The sequence below is a fragment of the Vicugna pacos genome, chromosome 30, assembly GCF_048564905.1.
Source record: "Vicugna pacos chromosome 30, VicPac4, whole genome shotgun sequence".
Classification (NCBI taxonomy): Eukaryota; Metazoa; Chordata; class Mammalia; order Artiodactyla; family Camelidae; genus Vicugna; species Vicugna pacos.
The window spans coordinates 10,221,511-10,246,405 of NC_133016.1; the positions used below are offsets into that span (position 1 = coordinate 10,221,511).

At 42.7% G+C, this 24,895-nt stretch overlaps 1 protein-coding gene across 5 annotated transcripts in view; it reads right to left on the minus strand.

Moving 5' to 3' along the window:
• Window positions 1-23,550, minus strand: part of ZCCHC2 (zinc finger CCHC-type containing 2) — a 48,749-nt gene extending 25,199 nt beyond the window's left edge. For 3 of the 5 annotated variants that reach the window (XR_012065513.1, XR_012065512.1, XM_072952008.1), the window contains exons 1-4: window positions 22,196-23,550; window positions 8,310-8,421; window positions 5,639-5,715; window positions 3,296-3,367 (exon numbers count right to left, since the gene is read on the minus strand). Coding sequence is in view for 1 of the 5 variants with exons in the window: in XM_072952008.1 (XP_072808109.1) it covers window positions 3,296-3,367; window positions 5,639-5,715; window positions 8,310-8,421; window positions 22,196-23,161 (1,227 nt within the window). In the remaining 4 variants the exon portion in view is untranslated. The remainder of the gene's footprint in view (window positions 1-3,295; window positions 3,368-5,638; window positions 5,716-8,309; window positions 8,422-22,195) is intronic. The other 2 variants (XR_012065515.1, XR_012065514.1) reach the window with 1 other exon arrangement.
• Window positions 23,551-24,895: the final 1,345 nt, after the last annotated feature.

A 24,895-nucleotide genomic window follows, 5' to 3' on the forward strand; every position in this document is an offset into this window, starting at 1 on the left:
TATCTAATGAGCCACATGAATGTAAATTCTATACAAATTTGCCAGTTTTCATATTAACTTTTAATTGGAGAACCCAAGGTAAGTAACCATTTTGAGTCAACAATTCAGGTATGGAAAATTTAACAAAGGTTGCCTAACGTACTACTATTTTAGGCACATTTAGACTATGGAATCAAGATGTTATAACAGAATGAAGCGCTTCTGGTTCTTCTGTTAACCTGCTAAGGTTGAACGCTCTGCTGGCATTCCACACACCCAACTGTGTAAATCATTTCCTTGGACTACTAATACGAAGAAACAAGTTCTGGATCTACACATTTTCCAAATAAAGAAATGACTATTCATTTCAATATTTACACTTTGATGTTATTTTAATAGAGATTTAGGACAGCAAGCATTTATCATATTACCCATTTTAAACTCGGTTTCTCCTGAATATATGACATAGCCCAAACCAGCTTCAATGGAGAAGCCTATTTCAACTACTGAGTGGCTGATGGCTCTTCTAAACACAGGAAGGGGAGCAGACATACATTTTCACCTGGTCAGTGACTGCTCAAGACTGGGCAGCATTTGCAAACTGATTTACTTTCAAGTGGCTTTCATCTTCAATGTCCGAGGACTATTTCCAGTCTGAGAGGAAGGCATATTCACTTATTATACAGCTTGAAATCACCTCTCTTCTATTCCAGTTGCTCTTGAACTTTCTCACCTGCCTGATCTCTGTTCCAGCATACCCAGCCCCCATCTCCAAAGCCCCCACTCAGCTCAGCACAAGCTCAGTGTGCTGGAAGAATTTACATCTCATTACAATTTAGTTTTTGTAACTCTTCCCGTTCATTCAGTCAACTTATATTCAAACTCCGACCCTGTCCTAAGTACTGTTTAAGGCACCGTGGACACAGCAATGAAGAAGAAACAAAAACCCTGTCTCCATGGAGCTTCCTTTCTGGTAGAGAACAACAGCCAGGTGCCAGATGCAGCTGCCCAGCAGCAGCAGGGGAAGGGGGCTAGGATGTGGAGGACAAGCTGCCGTTTATATGTAAGAAAGGGATTTGAAAGCACTGATCTCACACTCACCCTTCACCATAGCAACTGCCAGTGCAGGGAAACAGCCTCCACAAAAGGTAAAGACTGTTGACCATGTGCAGCTTGTTCCGTGGACAGTTTTTGCTCCCAACCTTTGTAGATGATTTTAAAAGGAAGGTAAACAGGAAAAAAGACACATGGTAAACCTGAAAGGATGCTTTATAATCGGCAACTCATTTCTAGAAGTACACTATGTTGCCGATTAATTTCATATAACTTGATATGGCACTGGTCCTATTGAAAAAATACTATATTCAAACACTGGCTAAGCAGGGGCATCATTAATTACTGTGATTCTTAAGAGTGATTTATTTACTTTGAGCTGAATTTTTTTGTTTTGTTTTGTTTTTCTCTTTGGGGTGGGGGGGTGAATTTTTTAAAAGCACCCAAGCTTTTAGAAAAACTGTGTGACTGAGAAATGAAATCTGTCAAGACAAACAGCAGCCAAAGTTTAGGGAAATCCAGTAGGAGAGACCATCAGGTGCCCGGACCCAGGCTAGGGGTCGATCACGAGCTCTTAGCACGAGGGACAGCTGGCAGCATCCCGACCCAAACGTGTGAAGTAACTGGCTGTCGCAAGTGGCGGCCGTGGGCCCCACCACGCCCAAGTCTCCACCACTGCGAGATATCCCAGCCCACGCTGGGCATGCCCTCAGCTTACCCTCCCACATTAGAATGCTGTCGGGGAAAGAGCAAAAGGAGAAAGGCAAACGAAGCATGTTGCTGTCTAACACAAATAACCCTGTTCAGGATTATCTGCCCTTAAGTGTGATAAATTTATTCAATCAAGAGGCAAAAAAGTCAGAAAAGTAGAAGAGATGCTAACATACTGACCACCAGGTCACACAAAACTGGGTGACAGCTGTGTTTCCTCAGGCACACCTGGTCCACAGTGAGCCATCAGCCTATTAAAAGCACATGTGTGGGGTGGGGTGAGGTGCGCAGCCCTGCCTGGTTCCTTCAACAGGCCGAGTGGGGCCCGGGGCCCAGAGCCGGCTGCTCCTCTGGGCGCAGACGGCCCCTCCCTGGACGCAGGCAGCGCCCGCGCATGGGTCCTTCCTCAGCACGCTGTCTGAAGCTGACAGACATCTGCAGATGACCTCTGGTGACTGGAACTTAGTGACCACCCCCATCTCCACGTGTAGTTAGGTCACTAGTTTGAAGTGGATGAAGGAGTTCTCAGCCCTTAACTGAGAAAGCCTAGTTTAAGCCACAGAAAAACTGAAATATTCAAGTCATCGCTGGGTGTTTTTACCCAGCAGAGCTAACACTGACAGCACACCCAACCATGTGTCCCTCAGAGCCCACGTCTCCCGTGCTGCTCAAAGCGCTGCAAGCTGGTGACAAAGTCTCTCTGAGCATTAAGAATGAACACAGACACATGAGATCTAAAAAGAATCTATTTATGGTGATGTCAAAGCTGACAACTCAAAAACCAACACTGTCCTGACAACTGCACACGCTATGGTTCAATAACTATGTCACACCTCTGCCCACAAGCTGGTAACTGGGTTGGGAATGTTGTCTGTTTCTGGACATTCTGCTTTATGTCCCTCTTAAATTTTAAAATAATTTGCTTATTGAGAAATTGTAATTTATTGGTTATTAACCATTTAAACTTATTCTCTCCTTTTAATAGTTATCTCTACCCACAAAATTTTCAATAAAATAAAATTAGCATAGAAGAAATAAGCAAGAGTCTGAACAAAATGATCTAAGATACCTTTTACCTCTGCATGTCCAATAAGGGATTTCCACTATCCCTTATTTCTCAATCCTCTGGGATTCTATCATTGGGAGGAGTAAGGGAAGGAGCTGGAACTCAAGGAACAAGTGGAGATATATTTAAGGAAGGCCACAGAAGGAGTAGAATGACCACTACTGAATGCAAACAAGCCCCATCCTATTTTGCAGATGACCCTCTCACAGGAAGTCCTCTTGCACACAGCCACCAGCAATACACATCTCAGCAAGGAACCAGGAAAAAGGGTCCACTTTTTTTTTTTATGTGGAAAACCATCATTTCCTTATACTGGTAATGCAAGCCAACAAAAACTGACATCTTCTATAGCTAATGTTCACAGAGAGTTCAAAGCCAACCTTTATATATCTGCTTAAATTTTCCTGGTGTTTGTTTTGGTACTAAGGTTTTTGGATTACGTATATTATGTAAAAATCATTTTAACAACAAAATCTATACTTTTACCTTCAGCAGAAATTCCTGAAGTTCTTGGTGGGTTTTTGTTACTGTTGTGACTGAAAGATCAGACCAATTTACCTGATTGAAAAAACCAAAAAAACACACATATTATATAGTTATTTCTTAGGCAGGAACCAACTGGAACAAAGTTATGTGTAAAACAAAGGGTCTTACTTAAACTTTATCAAGATTAACAATTAGAAATATAATGTTTATTGTCATAATTTACTCAAAATTATTAAAATTAACTATAGACTGACATACTGTTCCTTAAAAACTTTTTTAATAACTCCTTTCAAATCTTTTTTCAAAACAAGCAGTCTTAAAAAATGTGACTGTATTTCAGTAATTTTTCAGAAAGGGAAATGTCTTACATTCCTCTTTGTGAAGCTGTAGGACTCTAAAATTTAGACACTTTGACAGTACAGATCTGTGCCCCAAGAAAGCTAAGAATTCTATCTCCTGGAACATATTAAATATACATTCATAAAGAGAAATAATGAGTTTATTGCCCCTCTTTGGTAGTACCATACTGTATTTTTATGGAGATTTATGGTTTATGAAGAGATTTCATCTGATTTATCTCAATGTTTTAAAACCCTATTAAGGTAGATGGGGCAGATACGACTATCTCCATTTTCAGATGGAGAAACTAAAACTCAAAAAGCTTAGCTTACTTAGATTCAACCCTAAGTAAGCAGAAAGAGCCAGAACTGAAATCCATTTCTGCCTACTTCTTGGATACTTTTAATTCAGTGGACTCGATGGTGGCCCACTAGTAATTTCTACTCTACAGTTATCTGAGCTGAGTAAATACTTGACTATGCTAATCTAAGCCTTACCAACTAATCACACCATAATTAACCAGAAACTTAAAAATACATACAAAATTTTATCTAGCCACTCTTAGAGCAAATATCCTTATTAACCAGCACATCTTTTAAATGATTTTAAATTACTCAAATGTTCATTGAGCAGCTACTTGCATCAGACACTGTTCTTAGTGAAAAGGATACAGGAGTGAACAAGAGAGCTGCAGTTTCCACTGGCTGAGATCAGAGTCTAGGGCGGGAGACAGATGAGAGCAAATGAACACGCAAGGAACTCCATCAGTGATCAGTCCTCCAAAGAAAATGAACCATGCACAGTGCAGGAGGTGGGAGAAGCACACTAGGCGGGAGGCCAAGAAAGACCCCGGAGGAGGGAGCATTTGAGCTGGTCTTTAAGTGGAAGGGACATCAGCTGTGCTGTGGTCTAGGGGGAGATCATTCCAGAGCCAGAGGTCAATGAAGGCCTTGAGGAAGGAACAAGCTAAGAGCTGCAGTGACAAAAGGAGAGCTGGTGTAACTGAATGAAGAGAGCAGAGTGTGCTTGTGCCATGTGTTACAAAACGTAAGTGAAACGTGGAAATAAGGACTTGAAATGTACAGACTGAGGCTATTTCTCCCACAAGGCAGAAGTTAGAGTCCTGAAACTCATTCAACAAATGTACTAAGCAAATCAGATATGGTGAAATGTTGAGGATGAAGATTCTGCTCTGAGTTGATAACCTTCTGGAAAGAAAAAAACAAGTAAAAGAATCTGGGAAAGGTATGAAGGTAGTATACCTTGGATGAATGGAAAAACATTCTTTTGGAGGATCAGAAATGACTTCAGGAGAAAAGTACAGCTAAAGTTTGGCAAGCAACACCTTTGGGGAGGAAGTGAAGTGAGGATGCGCAGAAACACAGCATCCTTCCATGAGGCTTCAAGGCGTGTGCAGTCCCACCTTAGAGTGGGAGTGACCCTGAAGCCGGAGCAGGGAGGAAGGAAGACGTGGACGCGGAATCCACATCACAATCAACAGGCAAAAAGGAGAACGAGAACCAGAGCTGGGCCTCTCAGGTAATTGGACAGCTGTGTGAAGGACAGAATGACAGCAGAGCAATCAGAAATAAGAAGGCAAGGCAATGAAGGCCAGGGAGTAAAAGCCTCGGAGAAAGGAGAAAAATATCAGGGAAAACAATGCCAGGAAGAGACAATGCCTGTGATCTTGACTTTAAAAATACTGATGAATGTTTACTTTTCAAAGATATAGCTTACACCTTAAATCTAAGGCTCTTACTTCTTTTTAATAAAACTGTCAGAGTAATTTTAATGTGATATAATTTTTAAAACTTGGCAAACCATGCACTATACTGAAAATGGTACATTCCCTTAATTAAGACAGACATATATATGTGTATATATATGTATAGCTTTTCTTAAATTAGCAAACCTGCCATAAGTTTTTCCAAAGATCAATTTTCACTCCTTCCAAAAGATCATTTAACATAGTACGAGATATCTTTTTGGGCGAGAGTAGCTTACTTTGAAGGTGTACTCCCAATATTTGTCAGCCCTTTTTCTCTGGACTCCTTTCAACATTATCTTCTCAATGTGTACAGCTGAAAGAAAGAAAACATGCTGACTTGTTCTACAGAGACTAGACACACATTTCAGTTACCCAATTTGACAAAGCTAAATGATTAAGCTATTTATCTTCATCTTCACTACTAGCCTTAAGTCATGAAATAAAACAAAACAAAACAAAAAAACCCCAGAAGCACAGCAATGTGCTGTCCGTCCATGAAGTAATTTTTTTCTTTAGCCATTCAGGATGGTGAGTGCCTGAAGTTGTTTCAAGCACTCTGCTAAAGCACCAAAGATAAATAATAAAAGGTGCCTGCAGTGAAGATTTATTTTTCCAGATGATCATCTTCCAAACTGTTTAATTCAGATCATCACAAACAACACTTCAGAGTCATTCAATTATTTATGCATAGTAGGTGTAAACTAGAAAAAAAATTTTTTCAAATTAGAAAAAAACCTTTCAAAAATAATATATAATACTGATAAAAATGTCTTTCCAATTGAGAATTTTAAAATTGTTTTTCTCAAACGTGACCCTTAACATCATATAATGGTAATACAAACTTAACATTATAATGAACTATGAAGATTCACTGTAGCAAAATTTTCCACAATTATCATACAGATAAAATAGTGATCATAAATTACATTAGTGGCTTAAGAACAATTACCCTGAATTGAACTAGATAAGATGGTCAGCTTATTCATGAGGTAAGCAAATGTGCAAATCCCCGAACTACACATATCCTTCAATAAATGTTATTACCTTAGGAAGTAAATCTATTTACAAATTGAAAGAGCCTGTCTACTAAGCATGATATAAGGACTTAAGGGGAAAAAAAAAGATTGTTGCTCAGAATATAAGAAGAAACAGTAATGAAGATGATAAAGGTCACAGGAAAGAAGTTAGAAAAGTGACTCAACAGATCAGGGTCACTGCTGGATTCAGGGGACAGGAGATGGGGAAGAAAAGGGAAGGACTCATTTTCCCTTAGAGGAAGAAGTTAAGTAGGTGAAGCAGAATATACAAAGTAACAAAAGTACACAGGAAGAATTAAGATTGCTATAGATCACAGAAGGTGGGCAATGAGAAAGCAGGAAACCTAAGATTACAGAAATTTGCTGGTAAACAGACATTCATAATAAACTAAGGGGATACCACTACCAGTATTTTGTGCCAACTTTCCAAATATGTAGTGTTTGGTGGCCTGCGACTGGGCCAGTTCCCCCTGGTGGGTGAGAAATGTTGAGGATGGAGACAAAAGAAAATCTCAAAAGCCAGGTGAGAAGCCTGTAACTGTTCTAAACTGCTGCAGTATGATAAAGGCCACAGCGGGGAAGGGAGGGTCTGCTGTTTCCAAAAACCGTTCTAGTAAATTATGTAAAGGATGATGCTATTAAATAAAAACCATCTGAACTAATCAACGTTCAGAAATACGAAGCAGCGCTACTTCTGAAAATCAACGGGCTGAGGATAGGGACCACTGGGGCAGTCGGGGTATGGGAACACGGCTATGGTTTCAGTCTTGACTTCAAGTTATTCCTGCTGTGATCTATCAGAATCAAGATGAGAAAGACGAAGTATGTGGTGGGGAATGGCTGACAACGAGAGATATTCCAACCTTCATAAATTAAAATGGAAAAGCATGAACTATGTACATTTGTTTAAAAATTAAGAATTTAAGAAAAACCATCTAAAGTACCACCTTACAGTTAGTTCAGTTACCATTTTGATAAGATCTTTATTTTTTTTTAAGTTTCTTTTTTTTTTTTTTAAAGGACCTTCATTATAAAACCAAATCTGCTTTAGGTTACTGGTATGTTAGTAGCTTCGTTGAAGTCATCTATGATTCAAATAGTTTTAATAGTCTTTAAATAGAAGTGGTAATTATGTAAACTTTTTTTTAAACATTAAACATTCACACCTATTTTTCCTCTGTGAAGAAAAATATGTTACACAAAAAGGATTATTACTGGAACTAAAAGGAGACAAAGTGACACCAATTCAAAGCAGTTATAATTGAGTGTGATGCTTACCAAGTATCCTCCACCCTTCCAAGGCTGCCCAGGCTGCAGTCTACATTTTCCATTTGAATTTTCCCCTCAACACAGGTTAGTGGACTCCCCAGATGTGAAGAGAAGGGAATACCTGAACTCACTTCTTTTCAGGTAGCAATGTCGTTTCACTCCCCCCACCCCACACCCAGTCCTCCTGAAAACTGTGTTAATGCAGAAAGCATGGACTTGTAAGAAATTTCTTCACTCTCTTGCAGTGAACTTTTGTAAAATTATTTTCCTCAGTAGACACTGAGCATATCCTAAGATAAAAAAGCACTATACTAGTAATACTTTGGGAGTAGGTAAAGGTCTCTGCCCTCCAGAAGTGTGCAACCAGATTTAGGACAAGTGACCACAAGGTAGAACCACATAAGCATGGGCTGAGACAGGCCAGGTACCGTGGGAGCCAGGGCCCAGAGTGGGAGGACCAGTATTTGAGTCAAACCTAAGACCAGCAGAATTTCTCTACTCCAAAAAAGGAGAAAAAGGAGTGAGGTAACCAATGTTCATAGTACTCTGCAATCTTTCATGTACAGATGCTTTTTAAAGTTTAGAAAAAAGCACAGCATACCTTCTCGCTGGGTTCTATGAGGTGCCACAGTGAGTCCGTCATGAAGTATTGGGGCTTGTTCTATTAAACTGGCCTCATTACTTTGCATAAAATCACCATGAGTAGAGTTATTCTAGATGAGAAAGAGAGGCACATGTTAATTTATACCATAGACTAAGAGTAGTGAATGCCACAAAAACAAACCAGATTAAAGTCATACTTTTACTAGCAGTTATTTTAATAGCAATTTTTAGAGATCAAATAGGTGGTGACACATTAAGAGCAGAAAGGTGCAGTGTCAGAGCAGTAAGGAAAGTCGTGTTAATATTTATCTTTATTTAATGGTAATATACCATCAATTATTTTCTATCCCAGTTTTCTTGGGACATACTGCAAACTGCTATGCAGAACTGCCAATGATGTCAAACTCTGCAACAGTGAACCAGGAACAGAGAAACACACATAAAGAAGATGGTACCCTTTATGCCATTCCCCATATGTAAGAGCATTTGTATTTTTAATATTATGATGTAGTTTTTACTCATTACTTGGTTTCAGTGGCAGTCTAACAAAGATATTTTGTTAGGAAAAAGTTTTTTAAAAGGTATTATCATGAATACGTGCTAAATCTTTCTAGACAAGAATGTGTGTGGACTGGGTGCTCTAAATTGGAGTTTGCTCAGCCAATCATTACCATTAGTAAACTGGAGTAAGTTTTACCCCTGTAACTGCTGTTTCGAGTAATGACGAGTAATCTCACACACACCTCTCGGAATTCAAGCACTGTCGTGTATGTATCGTTACCATAACCCACAGGGTAAGTCGAAAAATAAAACAGCCTTACACCTTATCCCCCACTTCATGTTCAGAATCTCAAAACACTACTCAGACCAAAATTATCTCAATTTCAGGAACCAACAACGATTTTATAAATTGCAATAGATAATACATATTTTTAAATTGTATAAAGAAATGAAGTAAACAGAAGACCCTAAACTTCCCAAGAATCCTAAATTTACAATATTTTGTTCTGTAGTTTAACACGCATCCTGGCCTAACAGTGAGTATGGCCCGCCAGTTGATGGCTCTATTTCTGGGAATAAGGTATCATATTAGATAGATACGCTTGGGAACTAAGCTTCAGCCTTCTAGTGTGTCTTCTTCTAGAAACCCAAGGAAGTAAAGACTGTCTACACAGAAATACTTAACAAGAAGGAGAGTACTGACCTCTGAAGTCAACATCCAACTTTTGAATGGCATTCACCAATTTTCAGTATTACTGATTTTAAACAGGTGGACATAGGAATTCTTCTAACAATAACAGAATCATGTATTTCCTAACCTGGACCATATAATCATTTACTGCAAAGTAATACAACCACATTGGCCTAAAACTGTTGTTTAAGTACTCCAAAAATCAATATAAATAAAGCACTTGTAATCCTCTCAAATATCTGTGTTAATTGGAAGTGTAGTTGAATAAGTCAACCATTTCTTACAGAATATTTTCCACATTGTTCATATGCGGTTCATAAATTAAAAGTAACACACACCTTCAAATATAAATGAATGCAAAATATGCAAATAAACAAGTTTTCATTAGAGAAATGCAAATCAAAACTACAATGAGATACCACGTCACACCCATTAGGATGGCTATTTTTCAAAAAAACAGACAGCGAATACTGGTGAGGATGTGGAGAACCTGGAACCCCTGTGCATTGTTGGTGGGAATGTAAAACACTGGAGCCACCGTGGAAGACAGTCCTTAAAAAAATAAAATCATTACATGATCCAGCAATTCTATTCCTAGGTATAAACCCAGAAGAATTGAAAGCAGGGACTCAAACAGATAATCAGTACTCCAGTGTTCATAGCAGCATTATTCACAATAGCCAAAAAGTGGAAACAAGTCAAATGTCCGCTGATGGACAGATAAACAAAATGTGGTATATATATATAACTGGGTATTATTCAGCCTTAAAAAGGAATAAAATTGACACGTGCATGAATCTTGAGGGCATTACGCTAAGTGAAATAAACCAGGCACAAAAGGACAAATACTGTATGATTACACTTACATGAGGTCCTAGAGCAGGCACACTGATAGACAGCAGAATGGTGGCTACCAGGGGCTGGACAGACGGGGGAATGAGGAGTAGGTGCTTAACACATTAATCACTACATCACCCAAATCTGGGTGATAGTTGTGTTTCCTCAAGGGCCCCGTCACCCACATATGGGTGGTCTGGTCTATGGGCTTCCTTCATCCAATTATGCAGAATTTATTGTACAGAATGACATTCCAAGAAGAAATAAAGCTGTGAAGAAACTGATGATGTAAATGAAAACTGAAAATAAGAAATTAAAAAAAAATCCACTTATACTGGAAAAACAGATGAATTATAAGCACATATATTATTAGTGTGTTGCACTGTGGTGAAGTGTGAGTTTGGGCCCCACAGAAAACACACCTGATCCACGTGGGTGATCAACGTGTTAATGGATACACAGGTTCAGTCTGGGATGAAAGAAAAGTTCTGGAAATGGATGGTGGTACAACAATGTGAATGTATTTAATGCCACTAAACTGTATGCTCAAAAAAGGTTAAAATGGCAAATTTTGTTACATATATTTTATCACAATAAAAAAATAAATAAAAATAATTTTATCATGCTGTCTCCATAAAATTATATTGAAGCAACTGTGAAAAAGTCGTTTGCTTTCCAATCAAAATCACATTTTTAATGTCTGAGGTGGGAGGGTATCGCTCAAGTGGTAGAGCACACGCTTAGCATGCACAAGGTCCTGGGTTCAACCCCCCAGTACCTCCTCTAAAAATGAATAAATAAAACTTGATTACCCCCGCCTCAAAAAAAAAAAAGAAAAAAACAGTTTAAGAACACAATTTAACTGTCAAGTAAAAAGCCTCCTGGTTTAATATTGTAGGCAGAAAAATGTAATTTAAGTTTCTATTCAAGGACCTAAGTTCATTAACCCATGAAATAACTACTAATTAAGTTTTCTCCCCATGAATCAATGTGCTAAAATCATTTAAGTTTAGAAACTATAAAATTTTAATTTATTAATTTAACAAAAATTTAACCTAATGCCTACTGAACTTTCGATCAGGATCACAGTGTTTACCAGTCCCAACAGTGAACGGCAGTCAGCCCAGTCATCTCCCTCTACCTGTCACGTGTGCTTTACTCTGCGTAGGGGAACGTGCCATAAAATCTGAAAAGTGGTTTAACGGAATCGTACAGGAATTATGCCCACTTGCTCTATGAAGTTCAGATTTCCATGCAAATGCAATACAGATGACATGCCGGAATTCATTTTACAAAGACTAGTTAGATGAAAGTGTGAAGACTAAATGAAAAGTGGCAAATTCTTCTCTGCTTGGATTAAGAAGATGAAGTTTAAAAATTCTAAGCCGGCAAAAATGTGCACAAGAACAAAAACCACTAGTATGTGTGCGCCCTTCTCCTTTCGGTAACTCACGTGAGTACGTCAAGCCTTTTCTGACCTATGTATGGTATGCTCCTGGTTAGCTCAGATCCATGTGTCATGTAATATACCTCATCCATTCTAGAGACTGCTCAGACTTTACTTTGACATATGTAGATCTCTTAAATGTGGGGCAAGTTCATGAAATAGTCAAGTGGCTGGACAATCCGAAAAAGACTCTTCTCTGAAAACATATCATGAGAACAAAGATCACAGTGGCTTCATTTTACCTTAACAAGGGTCAACTTGTAGATGGAGTTTATTTTAGCTCATCTACCAATGTTCCACATGTTTCCTCTAGTCCTTTGAGGCAGATTGTAAATTTTAAAATACCAAGACATTCCCTCTTAAAAAAAAAGTGAAAATTAAGAGTTATAGGGTTTTTTTTTAAACTAAATTTACTAACTTCCTCAGGAGTTTTTACATTCATCAAATGAGACTTACAATTCAACATTAGAATATAACAACAACATCCTATTAAGGTTTTGCGTTAAAGATAGCCAAAATACTGCGATGAAAGGTGGATCTAATCCCCCAACCAATGGATCTGGGCTGGCTTTAGAGACTTGCCTGACCAGAAGAATGGGATGGAAGGGATGTTCTGGGACTGCTGCAGGGTAGGTCATAAGAAACCCTGGAGTTCTGAGCCAGCACAAAAGTGCAATCCCCTAAGGCTGCTGAGAGAGACAGACCATACAAAGAGAGGAGGAGGGAGAGAGGGCCTCTAGTCCCCAGCCATGCCTCCAGACATACTGGAGCAGAGACAAGTCGCCCTCACTGTTAGTTACCCATCTAAATTCCTCGCCCACAGAACTATGAGAAATAACAATAAATGGTTGCTGCTTTAAGCTACTAAATTTGGGGGTAACTTATTACAGTTAAAGATTTTAAATTATCTTCTTTAAATAACCAGGGTTGCACCTAAGGCATACGCTACTATTTAAGAAAGATTCATAGAAAGTCTTGCTTTTGAATGTCAGAAAACGACTCATTATTAGAAACATTACTGAGATGTCAAATTTCATCTATTTTGGTGGAAGAGGAGGGAAGAAGCTGAGAGCTTAAGAATTAACTGTCTCTTTGAGAGGATGTGGTAGAAATGCAGGCATTTATCTCATCTTTACTCAATGAAAAGCATAACATAACTGAAAGCAAAAGCCTTGAATCCACCTATAGCATCTGATTAAGGCAAGTTCTAGTGTGAGAAGAAACATAGATGGTAAATGTATTAAAGCTATGCTGCAAACAACAAAACTGACCCAACAGTGCAGAAAGGAGGGAGACCAACACATCAGCAGCTCAGAAACAGCATGCCATGGATTTCTGCTCTGACCGTGATGAACTCACTTCCTGTGTAATTTACTGCTTAGTTTAACTAGAAATGTGTACTGTATAAGGTGATTCGGTAAGGCGAGTCAGGGAAATCCTATCTTAAAGCGTTGGTAAATGCACTCTAGCTATTGAATGGGGTGGGGGGCTAAACAATTTACTGAATCCGTGTACACACTCTGCCATCCCAACCCACAGACCAGAGCTGGCTCTGCCAAGTTCCTCTTAACATGACATCTGTGAACTGTGGTTATCTGTGCAGAGCAGGGGTAGGCTGGAACTGGGCAGACAGGACAAGATGGGAGTCAAAGACTTCATTGACTATAATGTTTAGTGTATTTTAGGGAACACTGGATTTATTACAAATAAAAAAATTAAAATTGTTGATGTCATTGGATGCACAATCAGGGAAGACCTAGCAGAAGAATGCTGAAATGAAAGCCTACTGGGACGAGGGGACGAGGGGACGGGGTGGGGGGGTAGAGGGGAGGTAGAAGATGAAAGAGAGGTGAGGGCAGCAGTTTTTACCCAAGAACTGGATGGGATGTTTTTTCCCCATGAAACTCCCTTTGTGTTTCTGCTCTTTGAACCTCAGTAGCGCCATGTGTAGTTGACAGATGGACTGGTAAAAAAATATAAGTGTACTGGAGCACAAAACTACAGTATAGAATGCGGGGAGAGGGAGTGATAATGGCCTCCCAGACTAGATCAAAGCTGGGACCCCTCCTTAGCACCAGCATCTGTGTTTCCATTATGAACCTTCGGCTCTCCTCTCATAGAAGGGAAAAGATCTCTTCTCTTACCCTGACTGCTGCATCCCTGGGCCAGCAGCCTCTAGATTTTTAAATCCCCACTTTGCCAGAATGTTTCTGGGTGAGGGGAGAACACACCCACGAGCATGAATATAGGAGGATCTAGCGAGGTGGTGTCTCTCTCTTCCTCAGCCCACATATGACCAAACTGCCCTCTCCTACACAGCCCACCCCACAGGAGATGAGAGCAGGGGACACCAAAGGTCTTGGTCACAGGTGAGCCCGACAGGCAACAGCACTGCAGGGACTTCTGGCTCCTGCAGCAGACCCACAGCCTTCACCCCCAGCGCAGAAATGTTCCTAGAACCACATAGAAACTATAGCTTATGAAGGATCCTTGACAGCAAGTGATTTATAGGTTGTAAGTATTAGTGCTGGGAAACATTGCATTAGGACTTGTGTTTAATGTCATCTAGTAGAAAAGGCACCTTCCCCAAACTAACAAGACCACTTAACATCACCCTCCCATCGGGCAGCTTCTCTGTAAGGAACTCTTTCTTGAGGAAGTCTTCTCCAAACACCACAGCATTTTGGTTCACATGCGACCATGTTGTTCCTTCCAGGAACACTAGTGAATTTCAATCATCTGATATCCAAAACAAAAATCAATTGTACTGCAGGAACATTACGTTTCTTAACTATCCCAATTTAGACATTCCAAACAAGAAACATAAAAACTCTGCAACTCTTTTAGATTATAAACTGCTCATTTCAGTGACCAAAGTTTTTAACTTTCTGACCCTAAGCAAGGTACCGTCTCAGTTGTGCACCTGACTCCTGCCACCCCTCAAGCAAATCACAGACTGGAGATCTACACTAGACAACAATAACTACAACTACCCAAACAAAAGAAGGCAGTTTGTGGTTTGTGACTTTTCCATCCCATCAAAACATCACCCATAGGTTTGCAGCAACGTGTACCCCGACACACACCAAAGCTTAATTTACAGAGTAGAGTGCACACGGTCTGATTTTGAAAGAATAATTAGTATGCATAACCAGTCATCATTCACTCACTGAGGCTTCAGTTCAAATCCATACCGTTCCATGCTTTTTACCTAAAGAAACAACTCTGTCTATTATTTCCAAAACAATTGTGCCTATACTACATGGCTGCAAATATCCTTATAAAGTAGCTGATAATTCACACAAGACCAAAAAAAAAAATCACTGCCTGATGTACTTTGCCTTACAGCAGCTCATCAAAATGGTATTCTTCAGAGCTATATTTGAAATACCCTAAGCATAGGAAATTTTGACTGCGCAATTATGATATATGCAACACAGACAAAAAAAAATGAGATATGATCCCCGAGCCTTTGGGGAACTTAAAATCCAGGAGAGAAGGTCAACTGTATAAGTTAAAAACAATTCAAAATAAAAATTTAAAAAAAAAACAGAAAAAAGAATTATAGCTTAAGTTCCAAAACTGTTACACAGAATATACACACTACTCGAATGCAGAGGCAGCAAAGAATCTTGGGAGAAGACCACCACAGGGACAATTTCAAAGAAAATCATGCAAGAGGTGAGGGCATGAACCAGCCATGAATGAATGACAGGACGTGAGAAGACAGACCAGAGGAAAGAGAATAAGTCTAAAGACCTATTAGAGACAAGCTTCCATCAGTCACTGCAAGAAAATATGATTGATACAATTAAGTACTGCTTTAGGAAGATGTATCTGGCAGTGGTGTCCAAGGGAGGGCTTAAAGCACGGCAAACAGAAATCAAGTCCCAGAAGAGAATGGTGTCAGCAAGGATGAGGAAAGGTGAATTTAGGATATGAGGGGAGGAGAGGATTAAGGTTATCAAGCAAATCAGAGTGACTAGAAATGTAATGGTACCACTGAGAGAACTGGATGAGTCTGGAAGATTTTGTGTGTGTGTGATCAGTGATACATTCTTTTCAGATATTAATTTAAATGACAGTGAACATGACAGGAAGACCATACACAAATTTTCACTGGTTGCCACTGCAATCTGTCTGCAACCTGTTTCTTTCATCTGACCTTCAAGACCCTCTGTAACCCAACCCCTATTATCTCTTCAGACTTCTGTATTTCTCTTCATCCACTGCAACCGAATTGTGCTATCCATCCACTCCTGGATCAACAGACAGAGCGGTTGACCTACCTCACTTATGTTTACCAAGCATTTTCACGTACATGATCAGGTTCATCTTCACAGCAGTTCTACGTAATAAATGGTGATGACATCCTTATTCTACACTGAGCAGTCTGATACTTGAAAAGACGAAGTGACTTGCCAAAGTGACCTCTTCAAAACCTACATCTGACCTCAAATAAATTATTTCTTGAATGAGCATTAAACACGTCTAATGAGCTAAGACACTGAGAAGAGAATTAAAGCCAAATGTTCTCTGGAGCAAAGGAACAGAAGGAAACGGACTACTAAGCGCCCAGCAGCTCTGTCACCTGTAACATAAACACCCGATTAGGCACATCCCTTCCAGAGTGGCTGTTTACGCAGACTGGATGAAGGAGCCCACGTGACAAAGCATTCTCCGTGAGGAAAAGGAGCCCTGTTACAACACCGTCCTCCATAATGCAAAGTAGAGTTGATACAAGTGAAGCTCAGTCTGCTTAAAGGGTAGTGCAGGCTTTTTACTTTGCTTCTCTTATTAAAAAAAATTTTAAGCTTAATATTTCTCAAGGAAGAACAAAAATATTAAATAACTTCAAAGTCAGCCAATTTAAAAGCTTCTATAAAAAGGTATAAAAATGTTTTAATTATCCATGGATTCCAGTTTGTGCGCTGAACTAATGAAAAACTACGTAACTTAACAAAATATCTTTAAATTACAGACTAGTTTCCTAGCTAACTGTGACGAAGATTTTAAGTACATTATGGTTGTGTGGGAGTTCAGGATAACCAAAATTCGAAATATTTTCTCCATTCCCATTCCCAAATCCAATATAGGAAAATATATATTTTAATGATATGTAACCCAGAGAAATGCTTTCTTTGGGCTTATTTCATCTGTAGCATATCAGATCTTTACAGTGCAAGAACAAAAAAATTGCCCCAAATAAATGTGTCTCAAACACCAGCTTAATTATCTGTCCTTCCTAAATACCAATCAATTTACAAGTATGGCAGTAGAGAACAATATAGAAAATACTATATACCATATGGACTTTTATTAAGTTAAAAAAGAAAACCTAGTCTTGAAAACAATTGATCTAACAATGTGAATGGTTGCATCTTAGTGGAGAATAAAAATGCACTGAACACTCTCAACAGAGAATTTGTGCTCAAAACACTATATAAATTATTTTGCATCTTATCTCATTAGCTAAATCATCATTACCTTAAAAAGAAGTTATCCCCATTTTACAGATAAGACTGAGGCTCAGGGATTTAAGTGGCCTGGTTAATATCACAAAGCAAGTGGCAGAGCTGGAATTTAAGCCTTCAAGTCTAGGGCTCTGCTAAATTCTTCAAAGTCTTTGAAAGCCTTTATAGCACAGTTCCTGTCCCCTATCCCACAAAACAACCACAAAAAGTAATTTTTTTTTAAAGGGGATACATATTACATTAGTTAATTTGCAGAAAAGTAGTTAATAGTATATTAGCTTATGGTATAAGTGAGACTCCCCCTGAGTTCTTACCTGAGAAAACCACTGCACAGAAAAAATGTAAGTAACTGGGGGATGATGCCCAATAGCTCCCACTGCTACTAAAATAATCATTGCTTAACTGTGATCTTCTAAAAGCCTCTTCTAAAAGGCATTTATTAACTGAACTGCTTATATTTTTGCTGTAGCCAAACCAACTTAAAATTTCCCATAAAGGTCATGGCTAGTTCTGCTCTCTGCTCTCAATTTGTGAGATGCTATATCCACTCCTCTACCACCTTTCAAACAAGGCTTCACCTGTATGGAAAACTGCTAAAATTTATCGAAGATCATGTATCAGACATCGTTCTACAAGTACTCGTTCATTTAATCCTCACAACCTAACATAAGTACTGCTATTATTCCTCCAGTAGGAGTGAGGAAAGCCTCAGACAGCGCCCACTGCTCCAGGGATACTATTAACTATAAAATCTCCCAGCAGTGGACAACAAATTAAATAAAGATATTTATTACTGTGAGTATTACAGTTGTTCTTTTTAAAAGTCATTTTCAGAAAGCATCTTTTTAGTGCCTAATACACTAACAACTGAAATCCTGATCACTAACCTTCTCTCTCATTTTCAAGTCACGGCTCTCACTAGGATTCCAGCTGCCACATACACATTATCTTATAATAAGAGCATATATGCTAAGACTTCTGAAAAGAGTTTGCTTCTTTAGGCCCCAACACTACCAATACATGATCTGTTTTATTAAAATGAGTTGAGATACTTGGTCTGTCAAACACAATATAGTTAATTAACCTATTCTATTAGAAAGTAACAATTTTGCAAAGTTGTCTTCTTTAGTACCTTCATTTTTTTTTTAAGTAAAGGGCCCATGGTCACTTAATTTTTGTGAGTCCAAATAACACTAAATAAGTACTATCTACTATACTAATACTATCAAAACTTCCCAGTTGCTGTTTTTAATTCAAACATTAGTTCTATCTGCCAAGCAACTAAGTTTTGAGGATACTGAAAACAATCTCCAAAGAAATGTGGCCATACCAACGACATTAACCACTAACCACTATTACCACAGGACATCCGTTTTATGCCTTTTTTAACCTTTGTGTTGCTAACTGGGGGCTAAATCTCCAAAACCAGAATATCCATTTTCATAAAGTGTCTCTAAGTATGCAAAGATAGGAAGCTTAGCTGTCTTTTTCATCTTTTCAATGTAACAGCCACAAAACTAGCATCTTTTAAAAATAGTAAATCATTAAATATTTAACTGAAAACTAATACATTAGTTTTTTGTTGCTACTGTTAATACATCATTCACAGTTTGTATTCCTAATAATATGGGGCCCCCATTTTTAAAACCTTTTTCCAGCTATGATATATACGCAGTCCACAACTTTATTAACACAGAATCACAAAGGTCCTAGGACACTGTTAATGTGTATTTTCACTGCTGCCCACTGGGCTGTTTGCTGAATTTTGCCAAGGTGACCGGCAGTCCACTGCAGCTGTGAAGCACATGAACTTTATGCACAAGTCTAAAAGCAATGCCGACATTTCAGTTGTAATTCAATGTAACATTTACTCTAAGATCATTCAACTCATGTAGGAAAACTAAAAGAATGCCACTTTTAAAATCGTCTCCATTTTTCTAAAATGACCTAGTTACTATACTCTAGCGGTAAATCCGAGGACTTGTCACTTCAACTATTAACACTGTAACCACGCTGTCTGTAAACAGTTGCTGGGCCTACGCAGTTTGAAAGCTTATAATCGGTATAAAATTCACTTTAAAGCACAAGTTCTACCTGCAAACTTTGTTAGTTTTAAAAAATTTTTGTTTACAGAGAAGCTGCTACATATTATGTATTGAGTAGAAGTCTTGAAAAAGCCAGGAACACTATTCTGGGTTAGTATTAGTATACTTTTATTGTAAGAGTAAATTAAAACACAATTACTAGTTCTGCTCCATCCACTTATAGACAGCAGTTAATAGAAGTATTTTCAAGCAATTAAAAAGTTACATGTATGTGTCTAAAAGGTCACTTCCGGTGCAATAAAAGGCTGCCACACGAATTTCCTTTTGCCATCCCCAGAGTACGCCGCCCGCAAGGCTCTCCACGCGGGTGCCGCGCGCCCGCCTCGCCCAGAGGCCGAGGGGAACCCCCAGCGCAGCGCGGCCGGAACTCAGACCGCCCTCCCGGGGGCGGGACCAACGCGCCAGTCACGTGGGCAGCGCGCCGCCGCCATCTTGCGGGGCGGGGGAGGGGAGGAGCCCCGCAGGCCGGGCCCCCAAATCGCCGTCTGCCGGTCCGCGCGGTGCGGGTCCGCCGCGGCGCGTCACCGCGGGGCCCTCCCACGCGCTCCGGCGCCTCCCTGCAAACTCCGAGGTGGGCGCTCCCTCGCGGGACAGTTGCGCTGGAGGGCAGCGAACTGGGATTAAAATCAATCCAGCCCACCAGCCGCCTCGAGAGTGACAGCCTGGGAGCAGCAACATCCGCGGAAACGTCAAGGCCAGAACAAGCCACAGCTGAGGGCCCTGGATTGCACGCTAACAAGAAGAAAGTGCGGGGTACTAACAGTTCAATGAAACGTAAATGATGTGTTACGGTAACCCCAAACAACTCCTGGAGAAAAAAGTTCATCACACCCACAAGTGTCTAGAAATAGCCTTCAGCATCCCCAGTAGTACGTGTATCCCCTAAGATTTATTCTCCCACTTCAACTGATGGGCCACAGCACAGGGCACACTGCCTGAGAAGTAATGATGTGCTGAAATTAATGGCAGGATGCCCAGTCTCACTCTGTCCACTCTTCTCAGCACTCACCGGCTGCCAGACAAGGCCACACACTGCGGTCAAGATAAAAATCTCGTTACTGTGGTTTGCATGCACCTCTCCCCTTCGTCTAGTCACCTTCCAACACTCGCATTACAAGCAAAATTTAAAGGAAAAAAAAAAGACTCCTAGCAGTTAAAATCAGAAATCGGTTATCCCTGTAGGAATAGGTATTCCAACCTATTAATTAATAATAGAAATTACATAAACTGCTCCACTGTGGAATATTTTCATCTACAATCTAAGGTTATCTTTACAATATATACAAGAAATTAAAAAGAAATACGTATTTCTCCCGAGTTCAGGCTTTCTTCTCTAATAGCAGTGGCACATCAGATTTTTTGGAATTATTTTAGTGAGTAGGCTGAAGAGTGGCAAGGGTTTTTACCATCAGTATATACAGTTGCATGCTAGTAGTAAATAGATACTGGAAGATAATATTTCAAACTCACGAAGAAAACTCTAGGTTCTAGCCTTACTACATGTGATAAAATATGTCCTAAAACGTGAGTTAGTCATTTCACCGAAGATTCATTTTCAGAAGGAGGAGCTCAGCCTAGATTATCCCTAAATCCCTTCCAGCCCCCAAAGTCCTTTGATTCTATGGGTACTGAGTCCACACCACCATTAGAGAAATACAATGCCCAGTTTCAGTTCCAAGGTATTGAATGATAGAAGTTATATAAGATTAATTAACTCTCAGGCAAGGAGTGAAAAAAATCCCGCTTTCCAATATATCATGGTGAAGATCACCTAAACTGAAAAAGCATAGCATTCAAATTAATTAATACCTCTTAAGTAATCGTGAGCCACGAAAAAGTGTAGTTTTAACTCTAAATGAAAGCTACTACTCCATTAAACTACCACACTCAAAGACTTTATATTTGGCCTCGGTTATTATCAAATTGCTTTCGTGGCTATATAAAATCTTTCTTTAATGCTTGCGACAAGTTACTCATCTGAATTCTCGTCTACTACATTTTGGTGCTTAATTTTTTAGAAAACATTTATGCTTACAGTAGTGGCCCAACAAACATCTCTGGACCCAAATCTGTAGGCACGACTCAAGCCCGTAGAAAGCAGGACATGTCAGAGGTAAAGGGCATACCCAACCGGCCCTAGGAGAGCTTTCTTTACCCAGACAACCTGCGCTACTACTTCTCTAGTGAGTCATTTCGCGGCTCTTCACATCTGATTTTTTTCTGAGAACATGAAGTTCTCTTAGCAGGAATCAGAAAACTCTACGACCCCTTTTAACTCGGGCGTACACTGAGCAAAAAGCGTCCCTTTGTGTCAAAGACAGGGCAACACGCCGGGAGCGCACCTTTAGGACATCTCACCCAGGGTAACACAGAGCTTTAAAACGTGTGACCAGCGCGCCAGACGGCAAGACAGGGAGGGTTCAGCCCGGGGCCAACACACAGGCTCCCCCAGCGCTTAGCCTCTCCCAGCATCTACAGAGATGCTCAAAGCCAAAAAGGTCCCGAGATCCTTCATCCGAGAGGGGGACCGGGCTGAGAGCTCCATGTTTTCCGTGGCAACTTCGGCACGGAAGAGACTTCTAGAGCATTCTGTTATGGCGGGTGTCTGTGTGTGCATATTGGGGGGGGGTAGTGGAGGGGGAAGAGGTGAGAGGAACTGGGCGGCCCAGCAAAACGAAGATCCGTACTACCGGGCTGGGAACCGTGAAGTGAGGATCCCGAGCCACCTGCGCTGGGGTGAGGCTCGGACAGGGGGTTCCGAAAGCCAGGCCTGGGAGGCCGCCGGGGCGGTGACCGCACCGCGGACGCAGGGAGGCTGGCACGCCTTACCTGGGCCCGGGGGCCAGCAAAGTTGCACGGCTCCACCTCCACCTCCGCGTCCTCGGGGCCCCCGCGGAGCGCCGCGCGGAGCCTCTCCAGGTGCTCCCTCAGGGTGACCCGCTGGTGGAAGGAGAAGGCCGGGTGCAGCGAGGCCATGGTGAAGAGCAGCAGCAGTTCCTCCTGGGCCCTGAAGCCCAGCCCGCCGCCGGGCCACGGCTCGGCGCCACTACCTTCCGGGCCGGAGCCGTCCTTCTCGGCGTCCTCCTCGCCTTCGCCGTCCTGGCCGCGCTCGCCGGGCTCGTCCTCCGCGCCGCCCCGCGAGCCTTCGCCCCGGGCCGCGCGCAGGCTCTTGAGCACCGAGTCCACCTGGGGCAGGAGGCGGTGCAGGCGGCTGGCGGCCTCACGGTTCTCTGAGCCCAGCAACGCCAGGTAAACGATGAGGCGCGAGCGCACGGCGGGCTCTCGGAAGTCGGCCAATGGCCCCGGGTCCGAGAGGCCGTTGGCCTTGGCCTCCGAGTCGCGCAGATAGTGGTAGTCCTTGCGCGCCAGGTCCTCCAGGCACGAGCCGAGGAAGCGCAGCTCCAGTGGGTTGCACAGGTCCAGCAGCCCGCACATGAACTCCAGGCGCTGCGCCGAGCCCAGCACCAGCCCGAACCACTCGTACACCCGCTCCTGCTCACGCAGCGCCGCCGCGGGCCCGCCGCCGCCTCCGCCGCCGCCCGGCATGCTCGCCCCCGCCGCCGCTCCGCCAGCAACAGGCGGCCCGAGCCCCCGGGGCGGCGGCGGCGGCGGCGGCGGCGGCGGGGGGCCTCGCGGCTGGCCCGAGGGCGGCGGCGGTGGCGGCGTGGGGCGGCAGTCGCGGCGGCGGCGCGGCGGCGCCTTCGCGCCCGGCCGCGCGTCCGCCTCAGGCTCCTCCGCCTCGGGCGGCGGCTCCGCGGGGTGCGTCGGCTTCAGCGGCAGCTTCATCCTCAGCATCCTCGGCTAAGGCGGCGCGGACATGCGAGCGGGGGCGGGCGGGCGGGAGGGGCCGGGGCCGAAGTGGCGGCGCGGCCGTCAGGAGCAGGGCCCCTCCATGCCGCTGGGGGAGGGCCCGGGCCAGGGGCGGGTCTCGGCCGGCGAGGGGGGCGGCGGCCGGTCGGCGGGGTAGCTGGCGTCGTCTTCCCGGGCCGGAGGCGGGGCGTGCCAGCGGCGGCTCCTCCCCCTGGGCTCAGCGCCGGCTCTGGTAGCCCAGGTGCTGGTGGGAGCAAGCGACCAAGCGTGTCCTCCTTCCACCTCCCTCTCTCCTGTCGTCCGCACTGGGTTGAAGCGGCTGCGTCTGAGCGGTTCCCCCGCGAGCCGGTGCGGACCGAGCGACTAGGAGGAGGAGCGGCTGGGCCGGGCGGAGACACTTGCGGGCTCCAAGCAGGCACTTCAGCCAATCAGCAGCCCCAGCCGATGATTACGTAGAACTCCCCGCCCCCGGGACCCGCCTCTCTCCAAGAAGCCACGCCCAACTGCTATCCAGCTGCCTTCCCTCTCTGCGGCTTCCGCTCGGTCCTAATGTGTGGTGGTCCCTTGAGGGTTGGGGTGGTGGGGTGGAGGACTTGGTGGGACTGTGCGGCGGAGGCTAGGTGCACCAGAGCGCGGCGAGGAGCGTGCGAGACCCGCGTGTGAGGAGGGAAGCGGGGAACTGAACCTTTCCCAAGGGCCCGAGCCCGGCTTTTGACAACTCCTCGCGTGGGCCGTCGCCCCACCGCACCGCCAGGTTCCCTTCGCGGCCGCATGGTGCGCGTTCCAGGAACAGGGCTTCTTCTGGAGGGAGGGCGCTCACCCGAGCTCCTTCACTCCACAGCCCAGTCGGCTATCTGGGAAGTCAGCAACAGGATAATTCCCACCACAACCTTACTGGGATCAGTTGTGTCGATTCGCTCTGCTGGGCATCCGCGAGCTGGGTCGGGAGGCTGGGATGTGACTGTGGTTAGGGGGCCCGGACGCCTCGATCCTGGACGAGTGCCCACACGGAGTGCGGGCTGCCCCGGGCCGCGGAGGCGACCCGACCCTCGGGGGTTTCACGGCCTCTGGGCCGAAGGGGGACGCGCTGGTGTGGACGTCCCTAGCCCAACGGTTTCCTCTGGTCTGTAACGCTCTTTGGAAATTATTTCCATGACGGTTAGCAAAAGCCCCCGAAAGCCACCATCTCTGGGGAATTATTTTATTTGCTACATAACATTTCTGTGTCAGTTGCTAACATTTTGAATTCCTGTGCCGGTGCGAATTTTCTGTGGCTCGAGGAACTGAAGCTGCTACCTTGACAGGCTTTCAACTATTTAAACAAAGTTTTGTTACATTGTTAAGGTTTGAAGACCTCCAAAATATCTGTTTGTTGCTTTTTTTTTTAAATTTTAGTCCAAATTTTAAAAACCCAGCTGGATCTTTTGAGGGTTAATTTTTTAAAAGGTACGTTTTAAAAAAAATCCTTGATGTTTTAAATTAGGAAGTCCTATTACAGCTATGTAGTGGATTTAAGTAAAAACAAACAAACGCTCGTTCCAAAACTCATACTGAAAGTATTTGGACATCTGTTGGAAGAGTGTATGCTGAGCCCTCTTTACCTCACAACTTCATGCCCTAAGAAGCTAATTTGTAATTCAGTAAAAGGCTGAACTGAAGCCTAAATCAGTTTCAGGAGTAAATCGAGGAGACAGACAGTTGTTTTCAACACGCTTGAGA